Source organism: Hemiscyllium ocellatum, chromosome 16 (genome assembly GCF_020745735.1).
Source record: "Hemiscyllium ocellatum isolate sHemOce1 chromosome 16, sHemOce1.pat.X.cur, whole genome shotgun sequence".
NCBI lineage: Eukaryota > Metazoa > Chordata > Chondrichthyes > Orectolobiformes > Hemiscylliidae > Hemiscyllium > Hemiscyllium ocellatum.
In genome coordinates, this window is record NC_083416.1 from 6,215,890 (window position 1) to 6,243,155 (window position 27,266).

The following is a 27,266-nucleotide window of genomic DNA, read 5'->3' on the forward strand; positions in this document are numbered from 1 at the left end:
CTGTGCTGCGTGACTCAATGATTCTATGTGCAGGGTGGGTGGATTGGCCATGTTAACTTGCCCCATAGTGTCCAGGGTGTGCAGGCTACGTGTATTAGCCCTGGGAAATGCACGGTTATAAGGGTAGGGTATGGGAATGAGTCTGGGTGGAATGCTGTTTGGAGAATCGGTGTGAACTCAATGGGCCTGCTTCCCCACTGTAGGGAGTCTATGATTCATCTACCTTAAATTAAACTTTAACCCATTTCATTTAACCTCACTTTACTTGAACTTAAATTATACTTAGTCCTAACTATAACTTTAGCTCTATTATACGGTTTGAAACAAATACTACCCCAATTTGAATGAAGTGACCAGTGTTTGCTGTTGATGTAGACCTTGCCTCGTGGTTCTTTGTTTTCTCTGAGGATCAGTTCGGGGCACATGCTTCTCAGGTGTTGGCCTCAGTGGCTGCTGTTGCGTAATCCTTTGTCTGGTAACTTCTATCCTGAAGTGTCTCCACTTTCTAGAAACTTCTCTAGCACTCAACCAATGAATTGACCAAGCCTGATCATATTGTTCAATCCCAGCCAATGGAGTTTACTGGTAAACAACTCCCAAAATGTTTGCACCAAGTTGTAAACATCCACATTCCGTACTCAGTATAAAGTAATGTGGTGCTAGTATGTGTAGTAGACCACCTTGGAGAAAATGAGGACTGCAGATGCTGGAGATCAGAGTTGAGAGTATGGTCCTGGAAAAGCTTTTCCAGCACCATACTCTCCACCATAAAACCTCCCTTATCCGATCAACACAGGAAACTGCAGTTCACAACTTACAGGACCAGTCCCAACATGTCCTAGCTCCAGTTTAACTGAAGTCAGAGTTTAAATTAGCTTGGCCAAAACTCCCAGCATGCTCCTCACCAATCTTGTTGCCATTTCTCCTGCTGACCACTAGATCAGGAGAACACTTTGACTCTACTACCTCACGTTTTGTCCGACGTGATCTTTGAGCCAGCCAAAAGTCTTAACCTCACTTGGACAAGCTAGGGAAATCAGCCCAAGCCTTTTCCGTAGAAGCAGTATTCCCCAGGAAATGGATCCCCTCCTAATATCTAACCAACTTCCTGCCTTGAAATTACGATGCCTGATCCTCATGGATCAAAGTATTTGAAGCAAGCTAGTGAGGCAAACGCAATCTTGATGGTGACCTCTCCCCTCTCATTTTGCAGAGCTCCTCTGTCAAAAGGAAATGTTTCGCGATGTCTATCGTAAGCAGCAAGGCTACGCCTCATGCCAGACCACGGTTAAAGTCCCTCGGCTGGAATGCAAGGGAAGCTGTGCCAATGGGGAGTGCTGTGTGCCACTACGTAGCAAGCGACGGAAATATGTCTTCCAGTGCACAGACGGCTCCTCGTTTGTGGAAGACGTTGAGAGGGTTGTTGACTGCGGCTGTGGGAGTTGTTCTTTGTAGGGGCCCCGAAACAGGAAGTGGAGGCTCAACAACAGCATGCACCTGTGACAAGTATTGAACCCTTTAACTCTCATAGTGGACCAAAAGAAATGGAAATATATTGTAAGATAACAAATAGAACCTATTTTTATTATTAAAAAAAAGGACTATTTTCTTCAGGTATTACTAAAATATATCACATCACCTGGGTATGTATACCATACTTTGTTACCTTTGCAAGATGTTTTGTTTTCTGTTTTATTAACCTGACGGAGATATTCTGGAAAAAGCTTGCTCAATTGGTTAATGTGAAAGTGTTTGAAGGACCTGTTATATTACTGTCCAACTGACTTAAGCTTTTGAAGAAAGGAACGTCGCTGAATACCAATTGGCTCTTCATTTTACTGTAGCCTCCATCATCCTTCCTGACCCCTGTGTTGTTGTCCAAGGGACTTTCACGTGACTGTCAATACAGTGTAATCAATACTCTTCAGATCCCTGCTAACTTGCTGTCTCCGATTTAATAGCCATAATGCTAATGAAGCTGTGTAACTGCCAGCAGCTTCTACCATCCACACTTGCACAGTTAAACGCAGAAATCCATGAGTTGTTGACAGTGGCTCTCTGCTCCTCCATGGAGCACTGTTGAAGTTGTTACGGACCAGATTTATTACTGACCAACAAAACAAAAATCATTGGACTGATCAGGACCTCCACTATTTTTCATGTTGTCATTTTTAAATGGATTTTTTAATGCTTTTTAAAGTTTGAAATTATTGCTAAACAACTTCTCTGATCCTCAATCACAAGTCTTTTTTTCCATTTGTCAGTATCACAATTCTGTGATGTCTGGAAATCTGTCTCCAATTTTATTTCATTCTCCATGAAATTATGTGCAACAATCACAGATAATCAGTGCTTTTACCTCTCTGACTTGATGTCTATGGGAATTCGCCAATGTATTTGGCTATTTGGTTGAATTAATTATATCATTGGTGCAGGAGGTTGTCTTGACTTGGTGTTATGAACCAGACCAGACCCCCTTAAAATATTTTAAGAAGGTAGCCTAGACCCTAATTTTTTCTTATTTTAAAGGTAAATGTCAGGTGCTGTGTTCCAGATGCAATTCAATTGGTCAAACTATGCGACATTAAGCAAAGCACAATTTATTCAAACACTGTAGTTAAATTCCAACAAAAGGAAGAAGAACTTAGAATAACAACTCTATTGGAAAATGTAACAAATAGTAGATACAGTAACCATTACTAATTAACAGTTCCTATATAGTAACCACATAAACACCCCCCTGGCAAAAGACAAATTCAGAAAACAAATTTTGACTAATGCAATCCAGTAACCTAAGAAGACAGCCCTCAGCTTTTAGCTGTAATCGAGAGAGGGAAAAATAGCTTCCACTTCTTCAAGACGCCAACAGCAACAGCTGCTGAAAACTAAAAATCCTTGGTTCTGTGGGTGGGAGCTTGACCACACCCATCCATGCTGCTTCTATTGTTCCAACTTCAAAAAAAAAAGACCCAAGGCTTCACAAGTTGTTTATTTTCTCATAGGATGCCTAGTACTTGTTCCCCAATCTATCTCTCTCTGTCTATCTATCTATCTATTTGAAAGGACAAAACACACCTCTTAAAGCCACGGCATCGGCACATTTGGCACTGCAATTAAGTTAATGCTGGAGAAGATAGAATTGGTAAGATGTGGATAGTTAAATCTTTGTTGACAGCTTTCTTTGAGGTCAGTGTTAAGCACTGTCTCTTCATTCCAAATCATAAAATACAGGCCACTGTTAACAATAACGTTGTGAAGCATACTGTGGAAACCCAATGACATAATACAGTGTAAAATCCATTTCAGATACCTAACAATATGCGCACAATGTGAAGCAGATATCCAAAAATGAGAAAACATTGTCAATCATTCTATAAGGAAACAAATAACATATAGACCACACTAGATTTCCAGTAACTTTGACAATAGGATACAGTTTATTACAGATTTTCAGTAACCAAGTAGAAAATATACACACTGAATTTACACACATAACCTAAACACTGTGCAACGTATTGAAGATATCCAATACTGTATTGACATTGTATGGAATGCACTTTTGTTACTGAGCATAGAGTACGGCGTAGTCATCCAATACCAGATCATAAAAATTTTACAATGTGGAAATAAGCCATTGAGTCCACACTGACTCTGTGAAGTGTATCCCACACCATCCCTTTAACCCAATATTTCTCATGGTCAATCCACCTAACCTGCACATCTTTGGCCTGTGGGAGAAAACCAGGGCACTTGGAGGCAATCCACACAGACATGGGGAGAAACTACAAACTCCACACAGCCAGTTTCACCCAAGGCTGGGATTGAATCCATGGTGCTGGGAGGCAGGCGTGCTAACCACCGTGTTGCCCTCTGAAGAGCTATGAATCTTCCACAGTTCCCCGTCAGACTACTGCATGCAGTATCCCAATTGGTTGAAGAATACAAGAGTTTATTTTGAAAACTTCCAGAGATTAAAAACAGGACCAATCAGGAAATAAACAAAAACACAGATTAGCCTTGCAGATAGCCCGTAGGGCACCATTTGCACACTTGGAGCTGACCCTGTACAAACATCACCTGAGAGGTGTTTATTATTCTCGAGTCATAGAGTTGTAGAGCATGGATCAGACCCTTCGGTCCAACTAGTCCCATTTGCCTGCATTTGGCCCATCTCCTAATACCATTTAATCAAGAGCTTTTCATCTCTGGCTAACATGATTAAAGGTCTAGACCTCAAAGCTCTTGCCATAGCTCAGTGGTCCTCAAGCAGAAAGTAATGCTCTTTTATCCATTAGACCGTGTTGCCAGACATTAGGTCATACTGTTGAGGAAACATATATAAAATTTAATTCTGATAACCATAGTGCATGCAATAGAGGAGATTACACATCTGCACAGACGTTGGGCTTGATTCTTTACCGTGACACACCAAAGCAATGTAAAACTGGACTGTGTTATGTGATGTCTGAGCATCGTATTGATTTTCTGTCTCATATTGCTGCCCCCAAGGTATCTGCTATCTCAAATGTCTCACATGTGCCAATCCCTGTTCTTATTATCTGCTCTTGAGGATTTGGGTATCAGACATTTAAGCTTCCAGGAGATGAAGATTTATTATTTGCTGAGTACAATTCAGCTGCTTGGGCCAATGATTTACAGAGCATTAAGCATAAACATCGAAGAGGAAGAGCCGCACAATATGGTTTTGATGCAAGTGATGGATGACAGCAAGTGTTGAATTTTCTTTCGAGAGTTTAATGTGGAAATAAATCAGTTTGGTCCAAACAAAGGCTTTAACTGCAAGGAATTCCTATGCTGATGTCCCAGAGTTCCAATCATATACATAGCATTCTGATAAATGGAAGAACTAACGACTTGTGTACCATATTACTTGCAGTGGTAAGACAATGATCAGTCAACAAGGAGATCAGGGATTTCAGGATCTAGTGCTCCCCATCAGATGATTCCCATTGACGTAACTCACCACAACCCACCTATTGCTCATGTAGAGCTCATCTATTGAAGAGATTTGCGTGTGTGGGACAGTGGATTTATAGAGGTTTAGAGATTGCTCACCCACTTCATTAAAAAGTATAAAGAAATCGAAGAGAAAAGACAATTGACTGTTGTATTGACCTAAAAATCCAATCACTATCTACTGCAATTAACCTAGTGCCTTACATTTAGCTGAAGTATTACCAAAGTGCAATTTTTGCTGCATTGATCTAAGTGCCTGAGCATCCACACAATGCCTTATACCTTAACCTGAGGGAAAGTCCTAGCATCAATCCAATGCCTAATAAATTAAGCTGAGAAACCTTACAGTCAACCCAATGCCTTACATGTTAATCTGAAAGTCTTACAGGAACCCAATGCCTTATGCCTTAACATTAGGACCTTACAATTGACCTCATGCCTTGTACATTAAGCTGAGGGAGAAAATTGGCATCAACACAATGCCTGACAAACTGAGAGCCCTTAAGGTCAACCCAATGCCTTACACATTAACCTAAAAGTCTTACAATGTCTTGTGCCTTAAGATAAGTACCTTCCAATCCACCCAATGCCTTATGCATTAAACTGAGGACTTACAGTCAACCTTATGTTTTATATGTTAACCCAAGAGCTGAAAAGTCAAAATAATGCCTTACACATTGAGTATCTTCTCACAGAACATCCTAAATACACTGAAGGGCATCTCATAGTAATGGTTGTTTAACTCTGCAGCACTGAAGGCTGTGATGTGCTACTCCCAGCGAACCCAGTATCAATTGCACTCGTATGATTGCCAATTTCTTTAGCAATTAATCTTTTACATATCAATCCAGTATTTGCAACCACTCATCAAAATTGTCAACCTGGTGTGTATGGATCTAAAAGTCCAATGGTACGTGATAAATGCACACCTTTACATCACTTCTGTAATCAGTGAAGGTTCCTTTGCGGCTTACATACTATAGGGAAACGAGGTGAGATTTAGTATATTTCATACTGGAAACCATCACCAAGGTGTTGACAGGCTTCAGACAGTACAACTTCCATTCTGGATGGAAGTATGGTCAGAAAGAGTGAGGCAAAACGTGAGACTTCATCTTTAATGGCTACAAACAACAATTCCTGTCTCCTTACACCATGCCCATTTATTCTATCTGTCTACTGTGAGATGTAGCAGCAGAAGTGGATACAGGAAGTCTGACTCTGACTCGTTCTCCCTGATAATGACCACAAGGAAATAAACCTCTTGAGCAGTTTACAACTTACAGGTGTTTAACCCTTTATTCTTTGTTTTACAAAAATATGTACATTTTAATGTTATATATTTTGTGAAATACTATGTCTTGTACAAAACAATAAATGAAAGTGTTTGCACCAAAAAAATGGACAGATAATTAATTTATTTTACTTTAGGTTAGCAGTTCAAGTTTGTAGATAGTTAGTATTGGTTTAAAGCTCCACTCATTGTTTGATGTTACAGAGCTTAAACATTAGTTAAGAGGATACGAAGTTGAAGCGTTTAATTTTGAACAAGATACAAGAAACAAATTTCAACAAAGAAAGCGTCATTTTATACAGCATGAGAGAAGAGTGCTGATTGGTTAGGCCTGGAATATCTGTGAAGACCATGTAGATCAATTTGGATTGATTGGTGAAGATGTTGCTATAGAGATGTGGCAGACTGACGGTCTCTATGACGTTTTTTTGGAAAAAGGGACAATGTATCGACAAATTCCTTTTGCCTACATAAAACAGGGCCCTGTGTCTTTACGCATGTTGTATTTAACACATCCCATTGACCATTCCCAGTGGACAGCATGCCAATTATGCTGGCAAACCTCTGAAAAAATATATCCACGATTATTTAAAAAACAAAAGAACTGTGAATGTTTTACATCAGAAACAAAAACAGAAGTTAGCTCAGTCAGTCTGGCAGCATCTGTGGAGAGAAATCAAAGTTAATGTTTTGAGAAGGGTCACTTGATCTGAAACATTAACTCTGATTTCTCTCCACACCACAAACCTAGGTGTAAGATGAAAGGAGAAAGATTTAAAAGGGACCTGAGGGGCAACATTTTCACACAGAGGGTGGTTTGAATGTGGAATGAACTGCCAGGGAAAGTGGTAGATGCAAGTACAGTTACACCATTTAAAAGATATTTGGACAGTTAGTTGAATAGGAAAGGTTTAGAGGGATATGGGTCACATGCAGACAAGTGGGAATGGGTTAGTTTGGGAAACTTGGTCGGCATGGACGAGTTGGACCGAAGGGTCTGTTTCCGTGCTGTATGACTATATGTCCATGTGCTGTAGGTTGACCGACAGTGCCAGTGAGGTGCTTTTAATGTTTATTCAATACTACTTGAATCCTTACAGGCTCATCCAGGTTTAATGCTGAATCAGTAGTGCTCACTTCCAAACTAATGCGAATTCCTAACTGAATCAGTCCAGGCTCTATTCTGAATCATTGGTCCAATCATAAATGCAAGTTAGCATTTAATATCAAACTCGTTTAGACTCAATATTGAACCAATATAGATTGAAAGCTAAAACTGAAAGAGGAGTTACATACACAGGACCCAGTTTTATTCAGCAAAAAAAAAGTCATATACATTTGCACCATTCTCAGGCATTTTCCTAATCAACCAGTTCTGAGATATAGGGCGGCTCAGTGGTTAGCATTGCAGTCTCACAGCACCAGGGACCTGGATTTGATTCTATCCTCAGTTAGCTGTCTGTGTGGAGTTTGCACATTCTTCCTGTGTCTGTGTAGATTTCCTCCATGTGCTCCAGTTCCTCCCACAATCCAAAGATGTGTAGCTTAGGTGGATTGGCTATGCTAAATTGCCTTAGTATTAGTCAGGGGAAACGTAGAGAAATAAGGGAATGGGTCTGGGTGGGTTATTCTTTGGAGGGTCAGTATGGACATGTTGGGCCAAAGGGCCTGTTTCCACACTGTAGAGATTCTAAGTTCTATTATCACGTGCATTTTGGAGAAGGTGGGACTTGAACCTAGGCCTCCTGGCTCAGAGACAGAAGACACTGGTGCTACACTACAAGAACCCTACTCTGCCTGTTTCAAAAATAAAATAGTGGGGTCGTGGATGCAGCCAATCCCTGCTGGTTCCCTGTGGCAACACCTTACCCAGTCAAAATTGGCATTCCCAGTCTGAGAATCAATATTGACAGGTAACTGTCTGTTCTTGTTGCAACTCCATGCTTCTAATGGCTCAGCGAATCAGCATCCTCTTTTTATGCTGTGTAACATGGTGTCGCTCTTGTACAAGTTTGTTTCTTGCATCCTAATTCTGCCTTAGCTTTCACTTTGAACCTATATTGGTTCAATATTGAGTCTAAATGAGTTGGATATGAAATGCCAACTTGCATTTATGATGGCACTCATGATTCAGAATGGTGCCTGAACTGATTCCGTTAGGAATTTGGATTAGTTTGGAACTGAGCATTATTGATTCAGCATTAAGCCTGGATGAGCCTGTAAGGATTCAAGTAGTCTTGAATAAATATTAATTCTAGTTTGAACCTATTTACATCAGTACTGTGCTTATACTGTTTCAATACTCAGCCTAATTGAGCCTACACTCATTCAATATAGAGACTGAGCTGCATTGATAGAAAGCCTATGTTGATGTAACATTGTACTGGCAGAGTTAATCTGTAAACACCAGTATTGATCCTATACTGACAGTGGTTAGCCTGTGGTCATTAGTAACTAGCAACGACACTGGAAAATATATAGTCATCAATTTGTGGGCGGCACGGTGGCACAGTGGTTAGCACTGCTGCCTCACAGCGCCTGTAGACCCGGGTTCAATTCCCGACTCAGGCGACTGACTGTGTGGAGTTTGCACGTTCTCCCCGTGTCTGCGTGGGTTTCCTCCGGGTGCTCCGGTTTCCTCCCACAGTCCAAAGATGTGCGGGTCAGGTGAATTGGCCAAGCTAAATTGCCCGTAGTGTTAGGTAAGGGGTAAATGTAGGGGTATGGGTGGGTTGCGCTTCGGCGGGTCGGTGTGGACTTGTTGGGCCGAAGGGCCTGTTTCCACACTGTAAGTCTAATCTAATCTAATCTAAATATAGATCCTGCATTGAAGGTAGTTAGCAAGTGATCATTAATATTAAACACGGAACCCACACAGCACAGGAACAGACACTTCAGCCCTCCATGTCTGTGCCAACCATAATCCCATTCTAAAACTAATCTCATCTGCCTGCACACTGTCCGTATCTCTCTATTCCGTGTCTGTTCATGCGTCTGTCTCAATACCTCGTAAGTGTTGCAGTCATATCTGCCTCTGTCATGCCCTCCACCTTAAACCAATGCCATCTGGTATTTCCATCCTGGGAAAAGACTCCAACCATCCACTCAATCCATGTCTCTTACAATTCTATGTACTGCTATCAGGCCGCCCTATTGGTCCTGTACCAACAGTCATCAGCCTAATATCATTAATATTGATCCTGTACTGACAACGGTTCTCCTGTAGTCATTAATACAGATCCTGCTCTGTCAGTCAATAACCTATCGTCATTGATCCTACACTGACCTCAGTTAGCCTGCAGTCATTACGACTGAACTGGGATTGATTAGCAGAAGCTTCCCAATTGTTTCAGTTTAATGTGAATACACATGGGAGCACCAAGTGGATGATGGAAGTCAGCTCAGTTCCTGCTGAACAGTTCAGTGCTAGCACCGTTTTTCCACTACATCAAACAAGTTTTAGATCAAACCACAAAGATATAAAATATCTTCCAATATTTGACATTAAATGACATACCAAATCTGTATCGGTTCTTGTTATAATTTGTTTAAGAACTGATTGAATTTTGTCATTTCTTATTGTGTAGTATTCACTGAATTTGTTAAAGTGAGTTGAGACCTGGCAAAGAAAGGTGAGGGGTCCCTTTATAGAACTGACTATACAAGGACAAAGAGAAGAAGTGACAGTGATTAATACTGAAACTGTAACTCTTGATGTTTAAGAGGCAATGCCTGTTTAAAAAAAACATGAATTACAACATATTTCCTTTAGCAGAGAGACCAGAATTGAATGCAGTATTCCAAAAGTGGCCTAACCAATGTCATGTACGGCTGCAACTTGACTTCCCAACTCAACTTGACTTCCCAACTCCTCTACTTAATGCACTGACCAATAAAGGCAAGCTTACCAGACATCTTGTTCACTATCCTGTTTACCTGTCAGTCAGCTTCAAGGAACTATGAACCCGCATTCCAAGATCTCTTTGACTGTAGAAAGGTTTATAAAATCATGAGGGGCATGAATAGGGTAAATAGTTAAGGTCTTTTCCCTGGGGTAGAGGAACCCAAAACAAGAAGGCATAGGTTTATGGTGAGAGGGGAAAGATAATAAAAGGAACGTAAGGGACAATGTTTTCATGCATAAGGTAGTGCGTGTATGGAATGAACTGCCAGAGGTGGTGGTGGAGGCTGGTACAATTACAACATTTAAAAGGCATCTGGATGGGTATATGAAGAGGAAGGGTTAAGAGGGATTTGGACCAAATGCTGGCAAATGGGACAAGATTAATTTAGGATATCTGGTCGCATGGATGAGTTGGACCAAAGGGTCCATATCCGTTCCGTACATCTCTATGGCTCTAAGAAGAGAAAGGTATATTGTAGACAAAGAATACAATGAATAAGATAAATTAGAAAGAAGAACAGAAGTCTGACTAAAGAAGTCTCATGTCTGGGATATGTGAGCTGGGAGTTTATTCTTTGCCCACCATCCCCCCTGCTCCCAATCCCCAAAGCTGTGTGGAACTTGGCTTTGGACCAACAGTGTCCAATTGAAGCTACATCTGTGTTTTTCCAACTCATTCAACTCAATAAAGCCAACACCTAAAGTTAGAATGCATTTATTCAGAATGAATGATTACAAGTTGAAAAATGATCAATCTCAATTCCTGTGAATACACTAGGGTACCAGAATACTACTGTAAAAGCATTGGAACATCGAAGAACGAAAAGGTCGAGGATGAGAAAAAGGTAATTGACATCAAAGCCCATCAATCTCACATGCTTACCTTTTCCATTCTGTCATCTAACAGCGTTTGAAGCAATTTAGTTGTTTAATTTCCATGGTTTTGCCTGACATATTATTCCATTATTGCACTCAGTCTTGACTCTAACATACCATTGTATTCCCACTAGAGGACAATTGATATATTTCTAAAAATTGAAGCATGACAGCAAGCACTGACCTAGAAATCTATAAATGCTGGGTCCATTTTACCTGTACAACATGATGCTTGAGGAGCTGTGGGTGTTTAATTTGTCTTGGACATGACCAAATGAGTTCCTAATGTTAAGATAAATAGGCATAAATTTCGTCTCCACAGCACTGTCTGTAGCTGGACTCCACCTAGAAGGTGCACAATGTGAAGTTCATTATTCCACCCTGTACAGGCTCTGCTGGAAGTCAATACTTTCCTGACATCAGAACCCTGAAGTGGAGTTTGCACATTCTCCCCGTGTCTGCGCGGGTTTCCTCTGGGTGCTCCAGTTTCCTCCCACAGTCCAACTATGTGCAGGTTAGGGTGGATTCACCAAGTTAAATTGTGCATAGTGCCTAGGGATGTGCTGGCTAGGTGGGTTAGCCATGGGAAATGCAGGTTTACAGGGATAGGGTAGGGGTGAATCCAGGTGGGATGCTTTTCTGAGGGTCAGTGTGGACTCGATGGGCCAAATGGCCTGCTTGCGCGCTGTAGGGATTCTGTGATTCTATAATGGCTGATGAGATTCTTATTTCCCAAAATTTAGACTACTTAGATCCAAAGTCGTACTTCACTCACCCAAGATCAGGGTTTCAGCTGTAAGAGGGAGAGAACCTTCAGAGAGGTCAAGGTCTACGTGGTGCCTTCTGCCAAGCTGGGACCAAATTCCTCCATGCTACTTGACAGGGGTCTGAGGATCTCAGTGCATGTGCCCATCAGCATTCCCATGTCCCATGTAGCAGGCCGGTCTGTGATCTTACACTCTTAGTGAATGAACCAATCTTTGTCCTGGCCTGCCCACAGCTTAGTAAGACATTATACGTAGATCACTACTAGCCTCTGAGTTGGGTGCAGTGCCAGTATATGAAATGGCAGTTGAGAGTGTTCAATTGAGTGATGGGTTATTCTTTATCAGTTCTGTGTCTTTTCTCTCTTTTCTCCTCTTGGGACCATTGTGGATGGCCAGCTAATGTTTTCCCAGTATCTGAAAGGAAAATACCAAGCGGAGAAGGAGGTGATGAGAGGAAGGGTGTGCAGTGATTCATAAGCGGTCCATGGACACACATTCTGCAGGTTGCTCATGCATCATATAGCAGAGTGGAGAGTTGAAAAGGGGTATGAGGCTAAGGAAATGCAGCATGCCAAAACAATGACCCAATTTTTACAATGTGCCAGAGAAAGCCTCCTATCTGGATGCATCACAGCATGGTTTGAGAAATTAGAGTTGTGAACACATCCCAGTCCATCATGCAAGTCAACCTTCCATCCATTGACTCCATCTATACTTCCCACTGCCTCAGGAAGGCAGTCAACATAATCAAAGCCCCCTTTCATACTGATTATATTCTCCACTGTCTTTCATTAGGCAGAAGATATAAAAGATTGAATCCACATATGAACGTATTCAAGAGCTTCTTACCCGCTGTTATCAGACTTTTGAACGAACCTCTTAATGTTGATCTCTCTCTCTGCACCTTCTGTGCAGCTGTAACACTGTGTTCTGCACTCTGTTCTGCTACTCTGAAGCACTTTGTATGGTACAATCTGCCTGAATAGAGACACAAAAACTGCAGATACTGGAATCCAAAGTAGACAAGCAGGAGGCTGGAAGAACACAGCAAGCCAGACAGCATCAGGAAGTGGAGTATAACCCTTCAGGACCCTGAAGAAGGGTTACACCCAAAATGCCGACTTCTGCACCTCCTGATGCTGCCTGGCTTGCTACAATCTGTCGGAACAGCACACAAAACAACACTTTTCACTATATCTCAGTATGTGTGTCAACAATCAATCATCCTGTCATCCCCAATTCTGTCAACAATGCTGGATGGCCCTGATTTCCTTAATTCTGTCTCTACTCCCTGCTACACTGTGCCACCTTCTCTAGCAAGTGCAAAGAAATAATTTTGTTTTCATTCACTAGGCCAGCATTTATTGCCCATTCCTAATTGCCCAGAGGGCAGTTAAGAGTCTACCACATTGCTGTGGGTCTAAAGTCACATGTAGGCCAGACCAGGTAAGGATGGCAGGTTCCTTCACTAAAGGACATTAGTGAACCAGATGGGTTTTTCCCAACAATCAATTCACGGTCATCATTAGATTGTCAATTCCAGATTTTTAAAAAATAATTGAATTTAAATTCCACCATCTGCAGGATTCAAACCCAGGTCCCCAGAATGTTACTTGGTTTCTGGATGAAGAGTCCAGCGCTAGTACCATGAGACCTTTCCATTAAATGTCAATGATTGGGTTTTACTCTGTTAGGTTATGTGTCAGTCATAGCTCTACAGGCAGGAAGGAAAATGTACATGTTTGCCTGGTGGTGTTATAGGATGAATCCTCACTGCTGTTTATCTTATTGCATAAATTATCTGGTATGTTTGTGATCACAATCCCCTATCCTGGTAAAGATCACCAACAGAATCATGAAGTAAAGGAAAACCACTGGTAATTCCTCGAGAAGAGGCTATTCTGTTAACCAAGACGTAGGTTATTGCACGGTAGTAATGACGTACAGGTTACACTAATGTGTTAGACATAGTTACAGAGGACCCAGATGGCAGGCCTAACTGCTTCAGGATCTGGAGCTGTCTCTGACAAGGTCTATATGACTTCTTCATTGTGAGTGGTGCTTAAGGCATTCCTCAGTATCTTTTCCCTGGGGTCGGGGAGTCCAGAACTAAAGGGCATAGGTTTAAGGTGAGAGGAAAAAGATTTAAAAGGGACCTGAGAGGCAACACTTTCGCGCAGAAGGAGGTACGTGTATGGAATGAGCTGCCAGAGGAACTGGTGGAGGCTGGTACAATTGTAACATTTAAGAGACACTTGGATGGGTATATGAATAGGAAGAGTTTGGAGGGATATGGGCTGGGTGCTGGCAGGTGGGACTAGTTTGGGTTGGGATATCTGGTCGGCATGGACAGGTTGGACCGAAGGGTCTGTCTCTATGATTCTACAACTCTTCAGATCCTTATACATCAGGTAACAATGGTAATGAAAACAGAAAATGCTGGAAGACTCCCAGCAAGTCTTGAAGAAGCAGGGGCCAGGGAAACAAAATTAATGCTTTGAGTAAAAGCAAAGTAATGTAGATGTTGAAGATCTGAAACAAAAACAAAATGCAGGAGAAATTCAGCAGCCCTGAGAGATCAAAACAGAGTTACTATTTCAAGTCCAATATGACTCTGCTTTGGAATTGAAGGGGCCAGGAAAATGATGGTTTTCATGGTGATAGCAAAGTGGGAGGAGGAGAATTGGAACCGATGTTAAGATGGCCCATGGGAAAGGAAAAAGGGAGTGTTAATGGAAATAGAGGAGCGAAATAGATGCAGAATAGACATTAATAGTTGGTGTGACCAATAGAAAATTGACAGCAAACCCAGGAGTGTGCATGTGCGTGTGTGTGTGGGGTGTATATTGTGTGGGCTGTGTGCGTGCGTGCGCGTGTGTATGGTATATATTGTGTGAGCTATGTTGTGTATATTGTGTGGGCTGTGTGTGTGTGCGTGTATGTGGCATATATTGTGTGGGCTGTGTGTGTATATATTGTGTGGGCTGTGTGTGTGTTGTGTGTGTGTTTTATGGGGTGTGTGTGTGAGATGTGTGCTGTGTGGTGTGTTTGTGTGCGGGGGGGGCAAGATTAAGATTGTACAGGGGTTGGGGAAGAGGGGCAGGGGTATGATATAATAAATTAAAGACATTATTCACAGTCTGAAGTTGCTGAACTCAACATTGAGCTCTGAAGCCTGAAAGATGCTGTAAAGGCCTGTAACTTTCTAGTCAAAGATGAACTCCTTCCCAGATCTGCTGCAATTTTCTACAGCATTCTGTTTTTTTTTGTTTCAGTTATTAAGCATCCACAGTAATTTGCTTGGATAATCAAAGAATCTCAGAAATATTACAATGCAGAAGAAGGACATTCCATCCTAGCTCTTGAAATAATCATTATTACTTGCTGCCAATTGCCTGCAATGTTCCCCATACTTTTAAGCATTATTTCTATCTAAATAATTATCTACTTACTTCTTGAATGCCTCAATTGAACATTGGTAGAATTATGGGCGCACTAAGGCAACCTGGATACCTGCTTCCACCTCAGTGCATGAGAGCCTTCTAGACTCTGTGGAACCAGTGTCTCTCCTTCTGTCCATTACCAAACTTAAAAGCTTCAAACACCTCAACCGTGCCCCCAGAACCTGCTGTCCACCCTGGCATTCCGTTCTCCTCTTGTTAGAATTACAATAACAATATTTAATGTCATTCAGTGCAGCTTCCCTTTTAGGAGGCCCAGGTTGCTGTACAGAACAGAAGGCTGGCTGCAGCATATAACAATGGAACTTGACCACTGCCGAATGCAAAGGAAACCAACAGCACAGGAATTGCTCGGTCCAACATTGGAACCAGTCAAATGAAATGTTGGGGGGGTGGGGAGCAGCGGATTTGCAAGCCTGATCATTGCCATTAGAATTGACACAGGCCAGTTACAAGTTACAACTCACTTGCCTAATTATGATTTGGAGACGCCGGTGTTGGTCTGAAGTGGACAAAGTTAAAGATCACACAACACTAGGTTATAGTCCAACAGGTTTATTTGAAAGCACTAGCTTTCAGAGCGCTGCTCCTTCATCAGGTGATTGTGAAGAATAAGATTGTAAGACACAGAATTTATAGCAAAAGTTTACAGTGTGATGTAATCAAAATTATACATTGAAAAAGACCTGGATTGTAATTTCAGTTACATCACACTGTAAACTTTTGGTATAAATTCTGTCTTACAATCTTATACTGTACAACCATTTGATGAAGGAACAGCAATCCAAAAGCTAGTGCTTCAAAATAAACCTGTTGGACTATAACCTGGTGTTGTGAGATTTTTAACTTTGTCTAATTAAAGGTACTATTCAAGTGTTAACCCTTTGTGTGATTACAGTTGATTACCAGCAAGGTTCACCAGTTTGTTTTGATCCCAGATGCAGAAGGTGGAGTTGACTCCCTTTCCTTGTTCAAACACACCTCTGTTGACCACAACAAAGAACCCCTGCCCTGATGGATACTTCTCCCAGTTTCAATGTATTTGTTTAAAGAGGAGTTAATTTATTCAGGTTTTGAGTTAAGCAAAAATGAGCGTGAGGAAAGAGAAAGCACAACATATGCACACAGACTGGAAATGGGAACTGAGCAGGAAAATAAGTTTAAAAAGAAATCAGAGTCCGTTTTGTGTGAATTAAATGGTGAAACATTGCAGCTGTTACATCCAGTGATTCAAGTTGGGCTGACTCTGGCGATTCAGTGGTTTGTTTGGAGAATCTGGATTTTGCAGATTTGTTGTCCAGGTTTCCTGATTGACTAGGGGCTTTTGACTCATGACCTACTTTCAGCAAAGATAGGGTTTTCCCTTATTTATGTATTTTTACTAGCAGGTCAGGGATGTCTATTAATCCATTAGTACTGTTGCCTTACAGCGCCAGGGACTGCGGTTCAATTCCACCCCAGGGCATCCGTCTGTGCGGAGCTTGCACATTCTCCCTGTGTCTGCGCGGGTTTCCTCCGGGTGCTCTGATTTCCTCCCACAGTCCAAAGATGTGCAGGTTAGGGTGGATTGCCCATAGTGCCCAGAGATGTGCAGTTTAATCATGGTAAAGGCAGGCTTACAGGGATAGGGTAGGAGGTGGGTTTGGGTGGGATGCAACCCGCTTTCTTTTACCACACATCACATCCCCAGCCTGAGGATGCAGCTCATGAGAGATGAGTCAGATTTTGCCATTAAATATCTTCCTTTGAAGTGTTTCTTGATTTGTAAGTTTGCTGATGATGTCACCGTAGTAGGTCGGATCTCAAGTAACAACAAGACAGAGTACAGGAAAGTGATAGAGAGCTTAGCGACATGGTGTAAAGACAATAATCTCCCCATCAACATCAAAATGAAGGAGATGGTCATCCACTTCAGGAAGTGGAGTGGAGGCCACGCCCTTGTCTGTACTGATAGTGCTGAGGTGGACATGGTTGAGAACTTCAAGTTTGTACAACAAAATATCACCAACATTCTGTTGGACCATCCATGTTGACGATATGGTTAAGAAAGCACAACAACATCTCTCCTTCCTCAGAAGGCAAAGGACATTCAGCATGTTCACAATGACTCTTACCAATTTTAAAGATGCACCATAGAAACCATTCTACCCCGATGCATCACAGCTTAGTATGGCAACTGGTCTGCCCAAATCCACAAGAAATTACCATGATTTGTGAACACATCCCAGTCCATCACAATAACCGTATTGACTCCATCTATACTTCCCGCTGCCTCTGGAAAGCAACCAAAATAATCAAAGTCCCCTCCCACTTAGTGAAACTCTCTTCCACCCTCTTCCATCAGGCAGAAGATACAAAACTTTGAAAACACACACCAGCAGATTAATGAACAGCTTCTTCCCAACTGTTATCAGACTTTTGGATGGACCTCTCGCATATTAGAGTTGATCTTTCTCTTCACCTTTTCTGTAGCTGCAACACTATATTCAGCATTCTGTTCTATTACTCTGATGTACTTACATAAGGTATGATTTGTCTGGTTAGCACACAAAGCAATACTTCTCATTGTATCTCCGTACATGTGGCAAATCAAATCAAATTCTCTGAGATTCCTTGACATTCTGCCTAGTGCAATATTTCAGAGGGTCTCTCTCAATGCTGGGTGGAATTCACACAGGACTTTTTCTAGTATGTTCTATTCCATGAATTCCATTCTCAGCCTTCTCTAATTTGTATTTATTTTAGAAAAACAAAGTGTGTTATACTTAAAAGTTCAAAATGACAAAATAATTTGATTGTTATGACCCTTCGTCATAACAACATTGATAGCCTATTCCCATCAAGAAGGATAGGAGGCTGTTTATGCTAGGGTCTTGTAAAAATGTAACTTATCAAGAACTAAATTCCATGAAAAATTCATATGTCTCATGTTATGACCTGCAGGTATCCACGATCTGCGTTGTTTAAACAGAATTTGCTACATTCAGTTATTGTGAACCTTTGTCCCAAAATCTAATGAACAAATAATGTAATATGATCTTTAAAAGCAACAATAAAATGGCAGAATCCACCAAAACCAGAATTGATTTCTTCAGTCGCATGGTCTTGGTTGTGAAAGGCAGCTGGATTTGCATCCACAGAAAAGAGAGACTTCACTGAATCTCCTACAGTTGGAAGCAAATCATTCAGCCCATTGTGTCTACACCAATCCTCCAAAGAACATCACACCCATACCCACGTTTCCACCCCCCCCCCCCCCCCCCCCCCACCAATCCCCCCTCCAAAATCCCTGCATCTCCCATGGCTAACCTACCTAGCCTGCAAATCCCTGGACACTAGAGACAAATTAGCATGGCCAGTCCATCTAACCTGCAAATCTTTGGATTGTGAGAGGAAGTGGGAGCACCCAGAGGAAACCCATATGGACACAGGGAGAATGTGCCGACTCCATACAGCCAGTCACCCGAGGGTGGAATCAAACCTGTCTCCTGGCACTGTGAGGCAAGAGTGCTAACCACTGGGCCATTTCTCCCCTGGATTACCAAAACTGATTTTGTACCATGATGTAACAGCTGAAACTTGCAAGTTAAAATATTGAGTTGGCAAGATGACATGTTGTGTTCAGGGAAATCTCCCCCAGTGACAAATGGTACAACGACGAGGCATCCACACCAACTCCTCCCCTCTACCTCATCTCCAATTCACAGGTCTAACCGTCGAAATGAAGGGCCACATTGTTGAAGTAATTCTGGGCTGAGTGTCAACCAAACATTCTTCATCCAGATTTACTGCAAGAGTTTCCGGTTCTACTTAAACACATCCCTGGCACTTCCATCACACAAAACAAAAATAATCCCGAAAGATCTGCAGATACTGGAAATCAGCAACAAGAACAGCAGTTGCTGGAGAAGCTCAGCAGGTCTGGCAGCATCTGCAGAGAGAAAGCGGAGTTAATGTTTTGGGTGCAGTGACCTTTCTTTACAACTTCCATGATGAGCTTTTGTTTCCCCTATACTCCTGCCTCGTGTGTCTCAATATGCCCGGAGCCATAGTCCTTTCAGTGGCTATGGTAACGTGATTATTCAAAGACTCTTTGCTGTCTACTAAAATGGCTTTTTCTCACAACCTCCAACATTTTAAATGTTTAAAAATCTAACACGGTGAAAGGAACATTTTTTTAAGCATCCAAAATTGTTATAATAGCGTTACAATATCTTTCTTCATAATTTGGAGATGCCGGTGTTGGACTGGGGTGTACAAAGTTAAAAATCACACAACACCAGGTTATAGTTCAACAGGTTTATTGGGAAGCACTAGCTTTCAGAGCACTGCTTCTTCACCAGTTGGTTGTGGAGATTAAGATCATGCTCACAGAATTTATAGCCAAAGGAGTCCTGTGTCATGGAGATGTGATACAGTAAACAATCTTAGATTAAAACTTTCACCTTTTACACTTGGATATGCTGCTTTCTGTTCTTTGATATGTAAACCCTAGAACTTCTTTTAAATTACATTTTCAAGATTGCTCGCGTTTTTTTCAGCATTTCTGTTCTCAGGGTGCCTTGATGATTAATTTCCAATTCCTGGAGAGTTTAGGGCAATCCTGGAGGGCTGGATATGCAGCTACTGCCAAAACAATCTTTCTGTGTACATACACAGCGTGATTCCAAACTTTTGAAGTAAAGCCAAGCAAAAGAAAGGGTAGTAAAGCTGTTTCTTGCCACAAGAGTGGGCAGTGTCCCAGTGAAATCAAATGACAAGCCAGAGGTTGAGGGTACACCTTAATTCATAGCCACTAGATGGCACTGAACATAACCCAGCATCTTAGAATACAGGTTGTTCTCCTGTAACGCTGCAGTTGTGTTCCAGTGAAACCTTGCTTAATAGAAAATTACTTAAAAGAAAAGTGGGGTTGGAGTAGACCAACAAAAAATGTCACTCACGGTCGCTCAAAAATCACCCAAAAGTCTAACGCAAAAGTATAGCACAACCTGAATAAAGGTTGAAATCATATGTATCAACAAAAGTAATTTAACACAGTACGTTAAAAAATATAATAAAGCTGATCTCTGCACAATATCTCTCACAGAAAGCTGCTCTGTCAGCAGCTGACATCGGCGCATGCGCAGAAGGAAGTGCGCAAACCAATCCCCACTGGCATCATGCTATTGCGACCAGAGATAAGCGTTCTCGAAAATACCGTTCCTAATTCTCCAGCAATATTACAGCCAAATCACGCTGCAGGAACAGGTGTTATCCCACAACTACTCGTAGATACGAGAGGACAGAATAGCACATTATTTTCACGTTTTTTTTGTAAAGTACACATGACAATTTTTATAAGTCACCAACACCACATCACCTAAATTAATGCCGGAGGTCATAAGTAAGAAGAAATAAGAAGTAAAATGTCATCACGAAGCAATTAATGACACCTGGGCTTACACTGGAAAACCAGGCCTAGGCTGTCATGCCAGGACTAGACCTCCATGATGGGTCGTTGGAAGCCAGGTCCAAAGCAAGGACGTGACATTCACTGGGGCTAGAACTTCATGTCGGGCTGCTGGAAAGCCCAGAGCTGCCAAACAAGGCCTCCAAGACAGGATGAGACCTCCACCTCGAGATAGGGCAGCACGGTGGCACAGTGGTTAGCACTGCTGCCTCACAGCACCAGAGACCCGGGTTCAATTCCCGACTCAGGCGACTGACTGTGTGGAGTTTGCACGTTCTCCCCGTGTCTGCGTGGGTTTCCTCCGGGTGCTCCGGTTTCCTCCCACAGTCCAAAGATGTGCGGGTCAGGTGAATTGGCCATGCTAAATTGCCCGTAGTGTTAGGTAAGGGGTAAATGTAGGGGTATGGATGGGTTGCGCTTCAGCGGGTCGGTGTGGACTTGTTGGGCCGAAGGGCCTGTTTCCACACTGTAAGTCTAATCTAATCTAAAATAAGAATGCCACACCAGGCCTAGACCACCCCCCCTGGAAAAGACCGTTCTCAATATAGGGAAACGCTGAATAGGCTGGGGCTGTTCTCCCTGGAGCTTTGGAGGCTGAGAAGTGACCTTCTCAGGTCATAGGTTTAGGGTGAGAGGGGAAAGATTTAAAAGGGACCAAAGGGGCAATTGTTTCACATAGAGGCTGGTGCATGTATGGAATGAACTGCCAGAGGAAGTGGTGGAGGTGGGTACAATTACAACATTTTAAAGGCATCTGAATGGGTATTTGAATAGGAAGAGTCAAGAGAGATATTGGCCAAGTGCTGGAAAATGGGACGACATTAGGTTAGGACATCTGGTTGGCATGGACGAGTTGGACCGAAGGGTCTGCTTCCCATGCTGTACATCTCTATGACTCTATGTTCTCTGAATCCAAAATAATGCAAATTGAGAGAGTTATGCAGCACAGAAACAGGCCATTCAGCCCACCATGTCTATGCTGACAACAAACACCCAATGATACTAATGTTACAGACCTACACTTGGTCCATAGCTCACTATTCCCTAGTGCTCGTTGAGATGCTTTTTGAATGCTGTGAGAATACTTGCCTCCATCACTCTCTCAGGCAGTGCATTCTAACTTCTACCACATTCTGAGTGTGAAAAATCTTTGCTCAGATTTCCTCACCACCACTTACTCTTCACTTTGAAGCGTATGTTCTCTCGTCTTAGATTCCTCCACCATAGGAGTAAAGATTCTCATCATCTACCCTGCTTATGCCTCTCTGAATTTTTTTACCTCCTCCCTCACCCCCAACCTCCCAACTTCAAGGGAAAGCAAACCCAGCCAAAAATACAAAAGGTTATGAGTAAGGTTCCTAAGGTTTTCAGGGATAAAAGGCTTGGGTAAAAATTGGGTAATCAGGTGTCTGACCTCATTATAGGTAAGGAAAAAGTAATAGAGAGCTGGATTTTTCCAGTGGAGGCAGCTTTTAGCTTTGGAGGCTGGGTTGCAGGTGGGAGGTGAAAAGTAAAAAAATAAAAAGTGTTGGCCTAACAATAAGTCATTGAGTATCTTTAAGACTGAAGAGACAGTTTCTTGATTGGTAAGGGTTCTCCACACCTCCTGATGTACGGTATCTCCTGCAGAGTTATTCGCCAGAGTTTTGCAGAAAAATAAATCAGGGATCTCCTGGGCTGCTTTATACACGGATTACTGTGCCAATTATATGCCTTATTTGGAATTATCCGAGCACGTGATCAATCCTGAATGTTTCTGTTGAGACAGCAATTGCTGATTCCCCAGCAATCTTTGCTCTTAGCAGACCTGAATGACTCAGCATAATTCCACTCACACAATAGCCCATTGTAAAGCCTCTCCTCAGCTCCTGCATCTTGAGCCGTATCTAACACCATGTATTCTCCTAGCGCTTGTTTACGCAGAGCCTAGATGTTCACAGCATTGCTACCTTGTCTATTCACACTTCACTACTCAGCCACACCTTGAAAGGTTGACAGTAATTCTGTCTTGCTCCGCAGTTTAATGCAGACACAGAGCCAGGCAGCTGTCATGGCTACCTGCAGTACTCAGTCAAAGACATGTTGCTGTTTAGCACACACACTGCTATGCCAGTCTCACACGTCCAACACATATGTGGCAAATCAACCAAATAACTATATGTTCAGAGTTTAAGCAGAGTAACCCTCAGTCAGGTCCAGGAAGGCAGCTTTCAATCCAGGCATATTGACGCAAAGGTATTGTCCACATTCAATCCGGGGACTTGGCAATGGTCAGCCAGTCACTGTCAGAGACTCGAGGCCACTGTTAGCCTTTTGGAACCAGTGCAGCAGACCAGGGAGAATTGGGGAGCTGTACGGATCACAGTCTGTCATCAGTCGAGGCTGTCCGGTTATGTTACTCAATGCTAATGTGCCACACTCAATCATGGAGTCCATCCATCAAAAATCAAAGGAGTGATTTCTGGGCCATTACTCCAGAAGGGAGACTGTGAGTGTAATGGTGGCGATTGGAGTCAGAATGCTGGATTATAGCAGGGATTAAAATACTGATGGCAGGCACAACTCAATTTCTAAGAGATGGGAGAAGACAGACCATGGGAGGGGATAATACACTACCAGACCTAGCACATTTACTTGAGAAGCCTGGGGTTGGGGTCAAGACTGGGGTGGGAGCTTAGGCGGTCAGATGAAAACTTCAATAGATGGATTTGGGAGAGTGCAAAGCCTTTGGAGTTGATGGAGTTGGTGTTATGAGAGGTTGAAGGTGTGTACTGTCCCTTTAAGAGAGCATGAAAGCTGTTTCGTACTGAGAGTTTGTGGGCACCTGTCACGTGACTGACTAGCAGTCTCAAAGTGTACCAGAAAATTGAAAATGTGTAACATTTGGCTGTGAAACAAATACCTGAGTATTGGTTGCTATGTTGACAACCATTCAAATTTAACTAGTTTGAATTATGCCCCAGGATACTAAAATCCAATTGATTTTGAATTTGCCAACATTGAACCAATGAAACAATCCGATATTTGGGATATACAGAAGCAGACATTTTGACAGTTAACCAGAGAGACCAACTGCCATCACCAGAGTAACTGCCAGCAGCATACCCTCTATCACGTGAAACATCTTTGCAGCAAAAAACCAAAGATGACCCAGGGAGATATACAGTCAGAGTAAGAAGATACCAACAATGACAGCCAGTGTGTAGTTTTGAAATTAAGTTGATGTAATTTTAATATGGGTTCTTATCAGAATGGTATATTGTTATAGAGTGGGAGGTAGATAACAAACATTTAAGAGAAAGGAGGTTTAGAGCTAAAATAGTTGTTGTGTAATGTTCATTTTTAGGGTTAAAGAATAAATTGATATTTTTTTCTTTAAATAGTGGAATTTGAGAGTCCTCTGTCACTCACACTGTAACAGATGAGAGAGTGAGGTGAGCTTTTCTGAGTGTTTCGGTTAATTAACAGAATGGTTCACCGCTGTGTCATAACAGTGGGCTACCAGAAAAGGGTTATCAAGACGGAAGGGCGGTGGGAGATTTTGTTCGATACGGGAAGGCTGTGGTCTTCCATTGAGCTGGAAATAGTCACTGTGTAATGGAGATGGAAAATGGTTGGGACCAAGCCACAAGAGGACAGGGCAAATGCTTCCTTCTGCGGGGAAGGGAATTCAAGTTCAAGTGAGGTGAGGTCCTTCCAAAGGCAACAGCATCACACAGACACACACACAGTGCAATGGAAACACACCAGGAAATTGTACATGCTTTATGACCCTTAAGCTTTAAGCTATGGTGTTCAGTCTAAATCCTTCCCCAAATCTCCTGACCATATCATTAAAAATAACAGCTGAATCCCTTTAATGCCTGTGATGTTTGTCTATCGGCAAAGTTGCAATCACCTTCCATTTACGCACTGCTCATTTCACATCTTTGTCCATCAGTGATGCACTAAGGAGGGTTGGGCCCTGTACCTTCAACTTTGCAGTTGTGGCTGGGCAGAGACTTATGCAACCAGATGATGGTGAAAACGAGAACACAAATGTGATAACATATTGAGTACAGGAGTTGGGAGGTCATGTTGTGGCTGTACAGGACATTGGTTAGGCCACTTTTGGAATATTGTGTGCAATTCTGGTCTCCTTCCTATTGGAAAGATGTTGTGAAACTTGAAAGGGTTCAGAAAAGATTTACAAGGATGTTGCCAGGGTTGGAGGATCTGAGCTACAGGGAGAGGCTGAACAGGCTGGGGCTGTTTTCCCTGGAGCGTTGGAGGCTGACGGGTGACCTTATAGAGGTTTACAAAATTATGAGTGGCATAGATAGGATAAATAGACAAAGTCTTTTCCCTGGTGTCGAGGAGTCCAGAACTAAAGGGCATAGGTTTAGGGTCAGAGGGGAAAGATATAAAAGAGACCTACGGAGCAACTTTTTCATGCAGAGGGTGGTACGTGTATGGAATGAGCTGCCAGAGGAAGTGGTGGAGGCTGTTACAATTGCAACATTTAAGAGGCATTTGGATGGGTATATGAATAGGAAGGGTTTGGAGGGATATGGGCCTGGTGCTAGCAGGTGGGACTAGATTGTCTTGGGATATCTGATCGGCATGGACGGGTTGGACCGAAGGGTCTGTTTCCATGCTGTACATCTCTATGACTCTATTTACAGAGATACGTCACTCATCCCACCTATCTCAACATCAGACATGCTCCTCTTCCTTTCCCTCCCACAATGTCTAAGTGCAGTCCTGGTTTCCACAAGTGGGTTGGAGGGAGCCTGCCTAGTGGAGCCTGTTGACCTTAGAGGTATGATTGGGGGAGACTGGGGTTTTCCCCTTCTAAATTGTGCTGAGTGGGCCTTGCCCAGATGGCTGAGGGAAAATAGGGTGGGGTAGAAGGTGCAGCCACCTCTAGAGTGTCCCGACAGGAAACAGCATGGTGGCTCAGTGGTTAGCACTGCTGCCTTACAGCACTAGGGACCCAGGTTTGATTCCACCCTTGGGTGATTGGCTGTGTGGAGTTTGCACCTTCTTCTTGTGTCTATGTAGGTTTCCTCCGGGTGCTCTGGTTTCCTCCCACAATCCAAAGATGTGCAGGTTAGGAGGATTGGTCATGGAAAATTGCCCGTAGTGTCTGAGTATGTGTAGGTTAGGTGGATTAGCCATAGGAAATGCAGAGATAGGTAGGGAGGTCAGTCTGGGTGGGATGCTCTTTGGTGCAAACCCAAGGGGCCAAATGATCTGCTTCTACACTGTAGTATTGTTTGAGACATCTGGGAAGCCTATCTGTGACTGCTACTCCTGCAGGGTGCTTACTGGCACCACTGGAGAGAGCACAAGGTCCTTTGTCACTTTGCCATTCGGGTTGAACACCCAATGGCTAGAGACACACAGATCTAAGTAGAGATCCAGAAGATTCTGTGATTGCTGGCCTTGGTTCTTCACAGCCTACATACCCATGAAGGCAGCCAGGACTTGCAGTCCAGAGGCATCATGGTCAATCCTATTGCTGCAGTCCTGTAAACCAACAAAGTTGTCTGCTATTCCTGTGTCTGACCATGTAGGTGCACAAAGTCCCTGGTTGCAATACCATGGGCCCCTATAGGGCTAGGGCATTGGGGGAGAGTCTGAGTGATATGCTCTTGAGAGGGTCAGTATGGACTTGGGCCAAATAGCCTGTTTCCACACTGTGGGATTGTATGGGTTGAGGAGACATGTATCTGACAGTCCAATTATTCGGCCCTTGTGGCTTTATTAGGAGCCATTTCCTCCTGGAGTGAGAGAAAGAGATGGATTGAGTGAGATGAAAGTAATTCTATTAGTATTTGTGCAAGTGGGGAGTGAGCAGACAGTGGCCTAATTAATCAAGATACCTTTGTAATCTTAGATAACCTTCTTCACTGCCTGCTGTAGCACTAAATCTACAAACTTACTAACAATGCTTCCTATATTCTTATCCTAAATTGTTTACATAAATGACAAACAACAGTGGCTGATCCCTGCGGAATACTGCCAGTCACAGACCTCCAGAACATAAAACAACTCTCGAACCCTCTGTCTCCTATCATCAAGTCAATTTTATCTTAAAATTTGCAGGGTCTCCCTGAATCTCATGTGGTCTAACATTACTAACCACTCTACCATGTTGAACCTTGTCAAAGGCCATACTAAAGTCCACGTAGACAATGTCCACCACACTGCCCTCATCTATCGTCTTGGTCACATCCTCAAAACACCAATCAAATTAGTGAGGCACAATTTCCCATGCACAAAGCTATGCTGACTATCTCTAATCAATCCTTGCCTCTTCAAATGCATGTAAATCCTGTCTCTCAGAATACCCTCTAACAAATTACCCATCACTGACAGCAAGCTCACCAGTCTACAGTTCTCAGGCTTCTTCCTTTCTTAATTAAAGGCACAACATTAGCCACCCTCCAGTTCTCCGGCATCTCACCTGTGGTTGTAGATGATATAAATATCTGTGTTAAGGGCTGCACAATTTGTTCACTAGCTTCCCATAACGTCCTGGGGTATATTT

The 27,266-nt window shown here is 42.6% G+C and overlaps 1 protein-coding gene across 2 annotated transcripts in view; it reads left to right on the plus strand.

Moving 5' to 3' along the window:
- Positions 1-6,378, plus strand: part of LOC132823328 (slit homolog 3 protein-like) — a 699,246-nt gene extending 692,868 nt beyond the window's left edge. For both annotated transcript variants that reach the window (XM_060837019.1, XM_060837020.1), the window contains exon 37: positions 1,214-6,378. In XM_060837019.1, the coding sequence (XP_060693002.1) occupies positions 1,214-1,455 (242 nt within the window). In that variant the 3' untranslated portion in view covers positions 1,456-6,378. The remainder of the gene's footprint in view (positions 1-1,213) is intronic.
- The last annotated feature ends 20,888 nt before the right edge of the window (positions 6,379-27,266 follow it).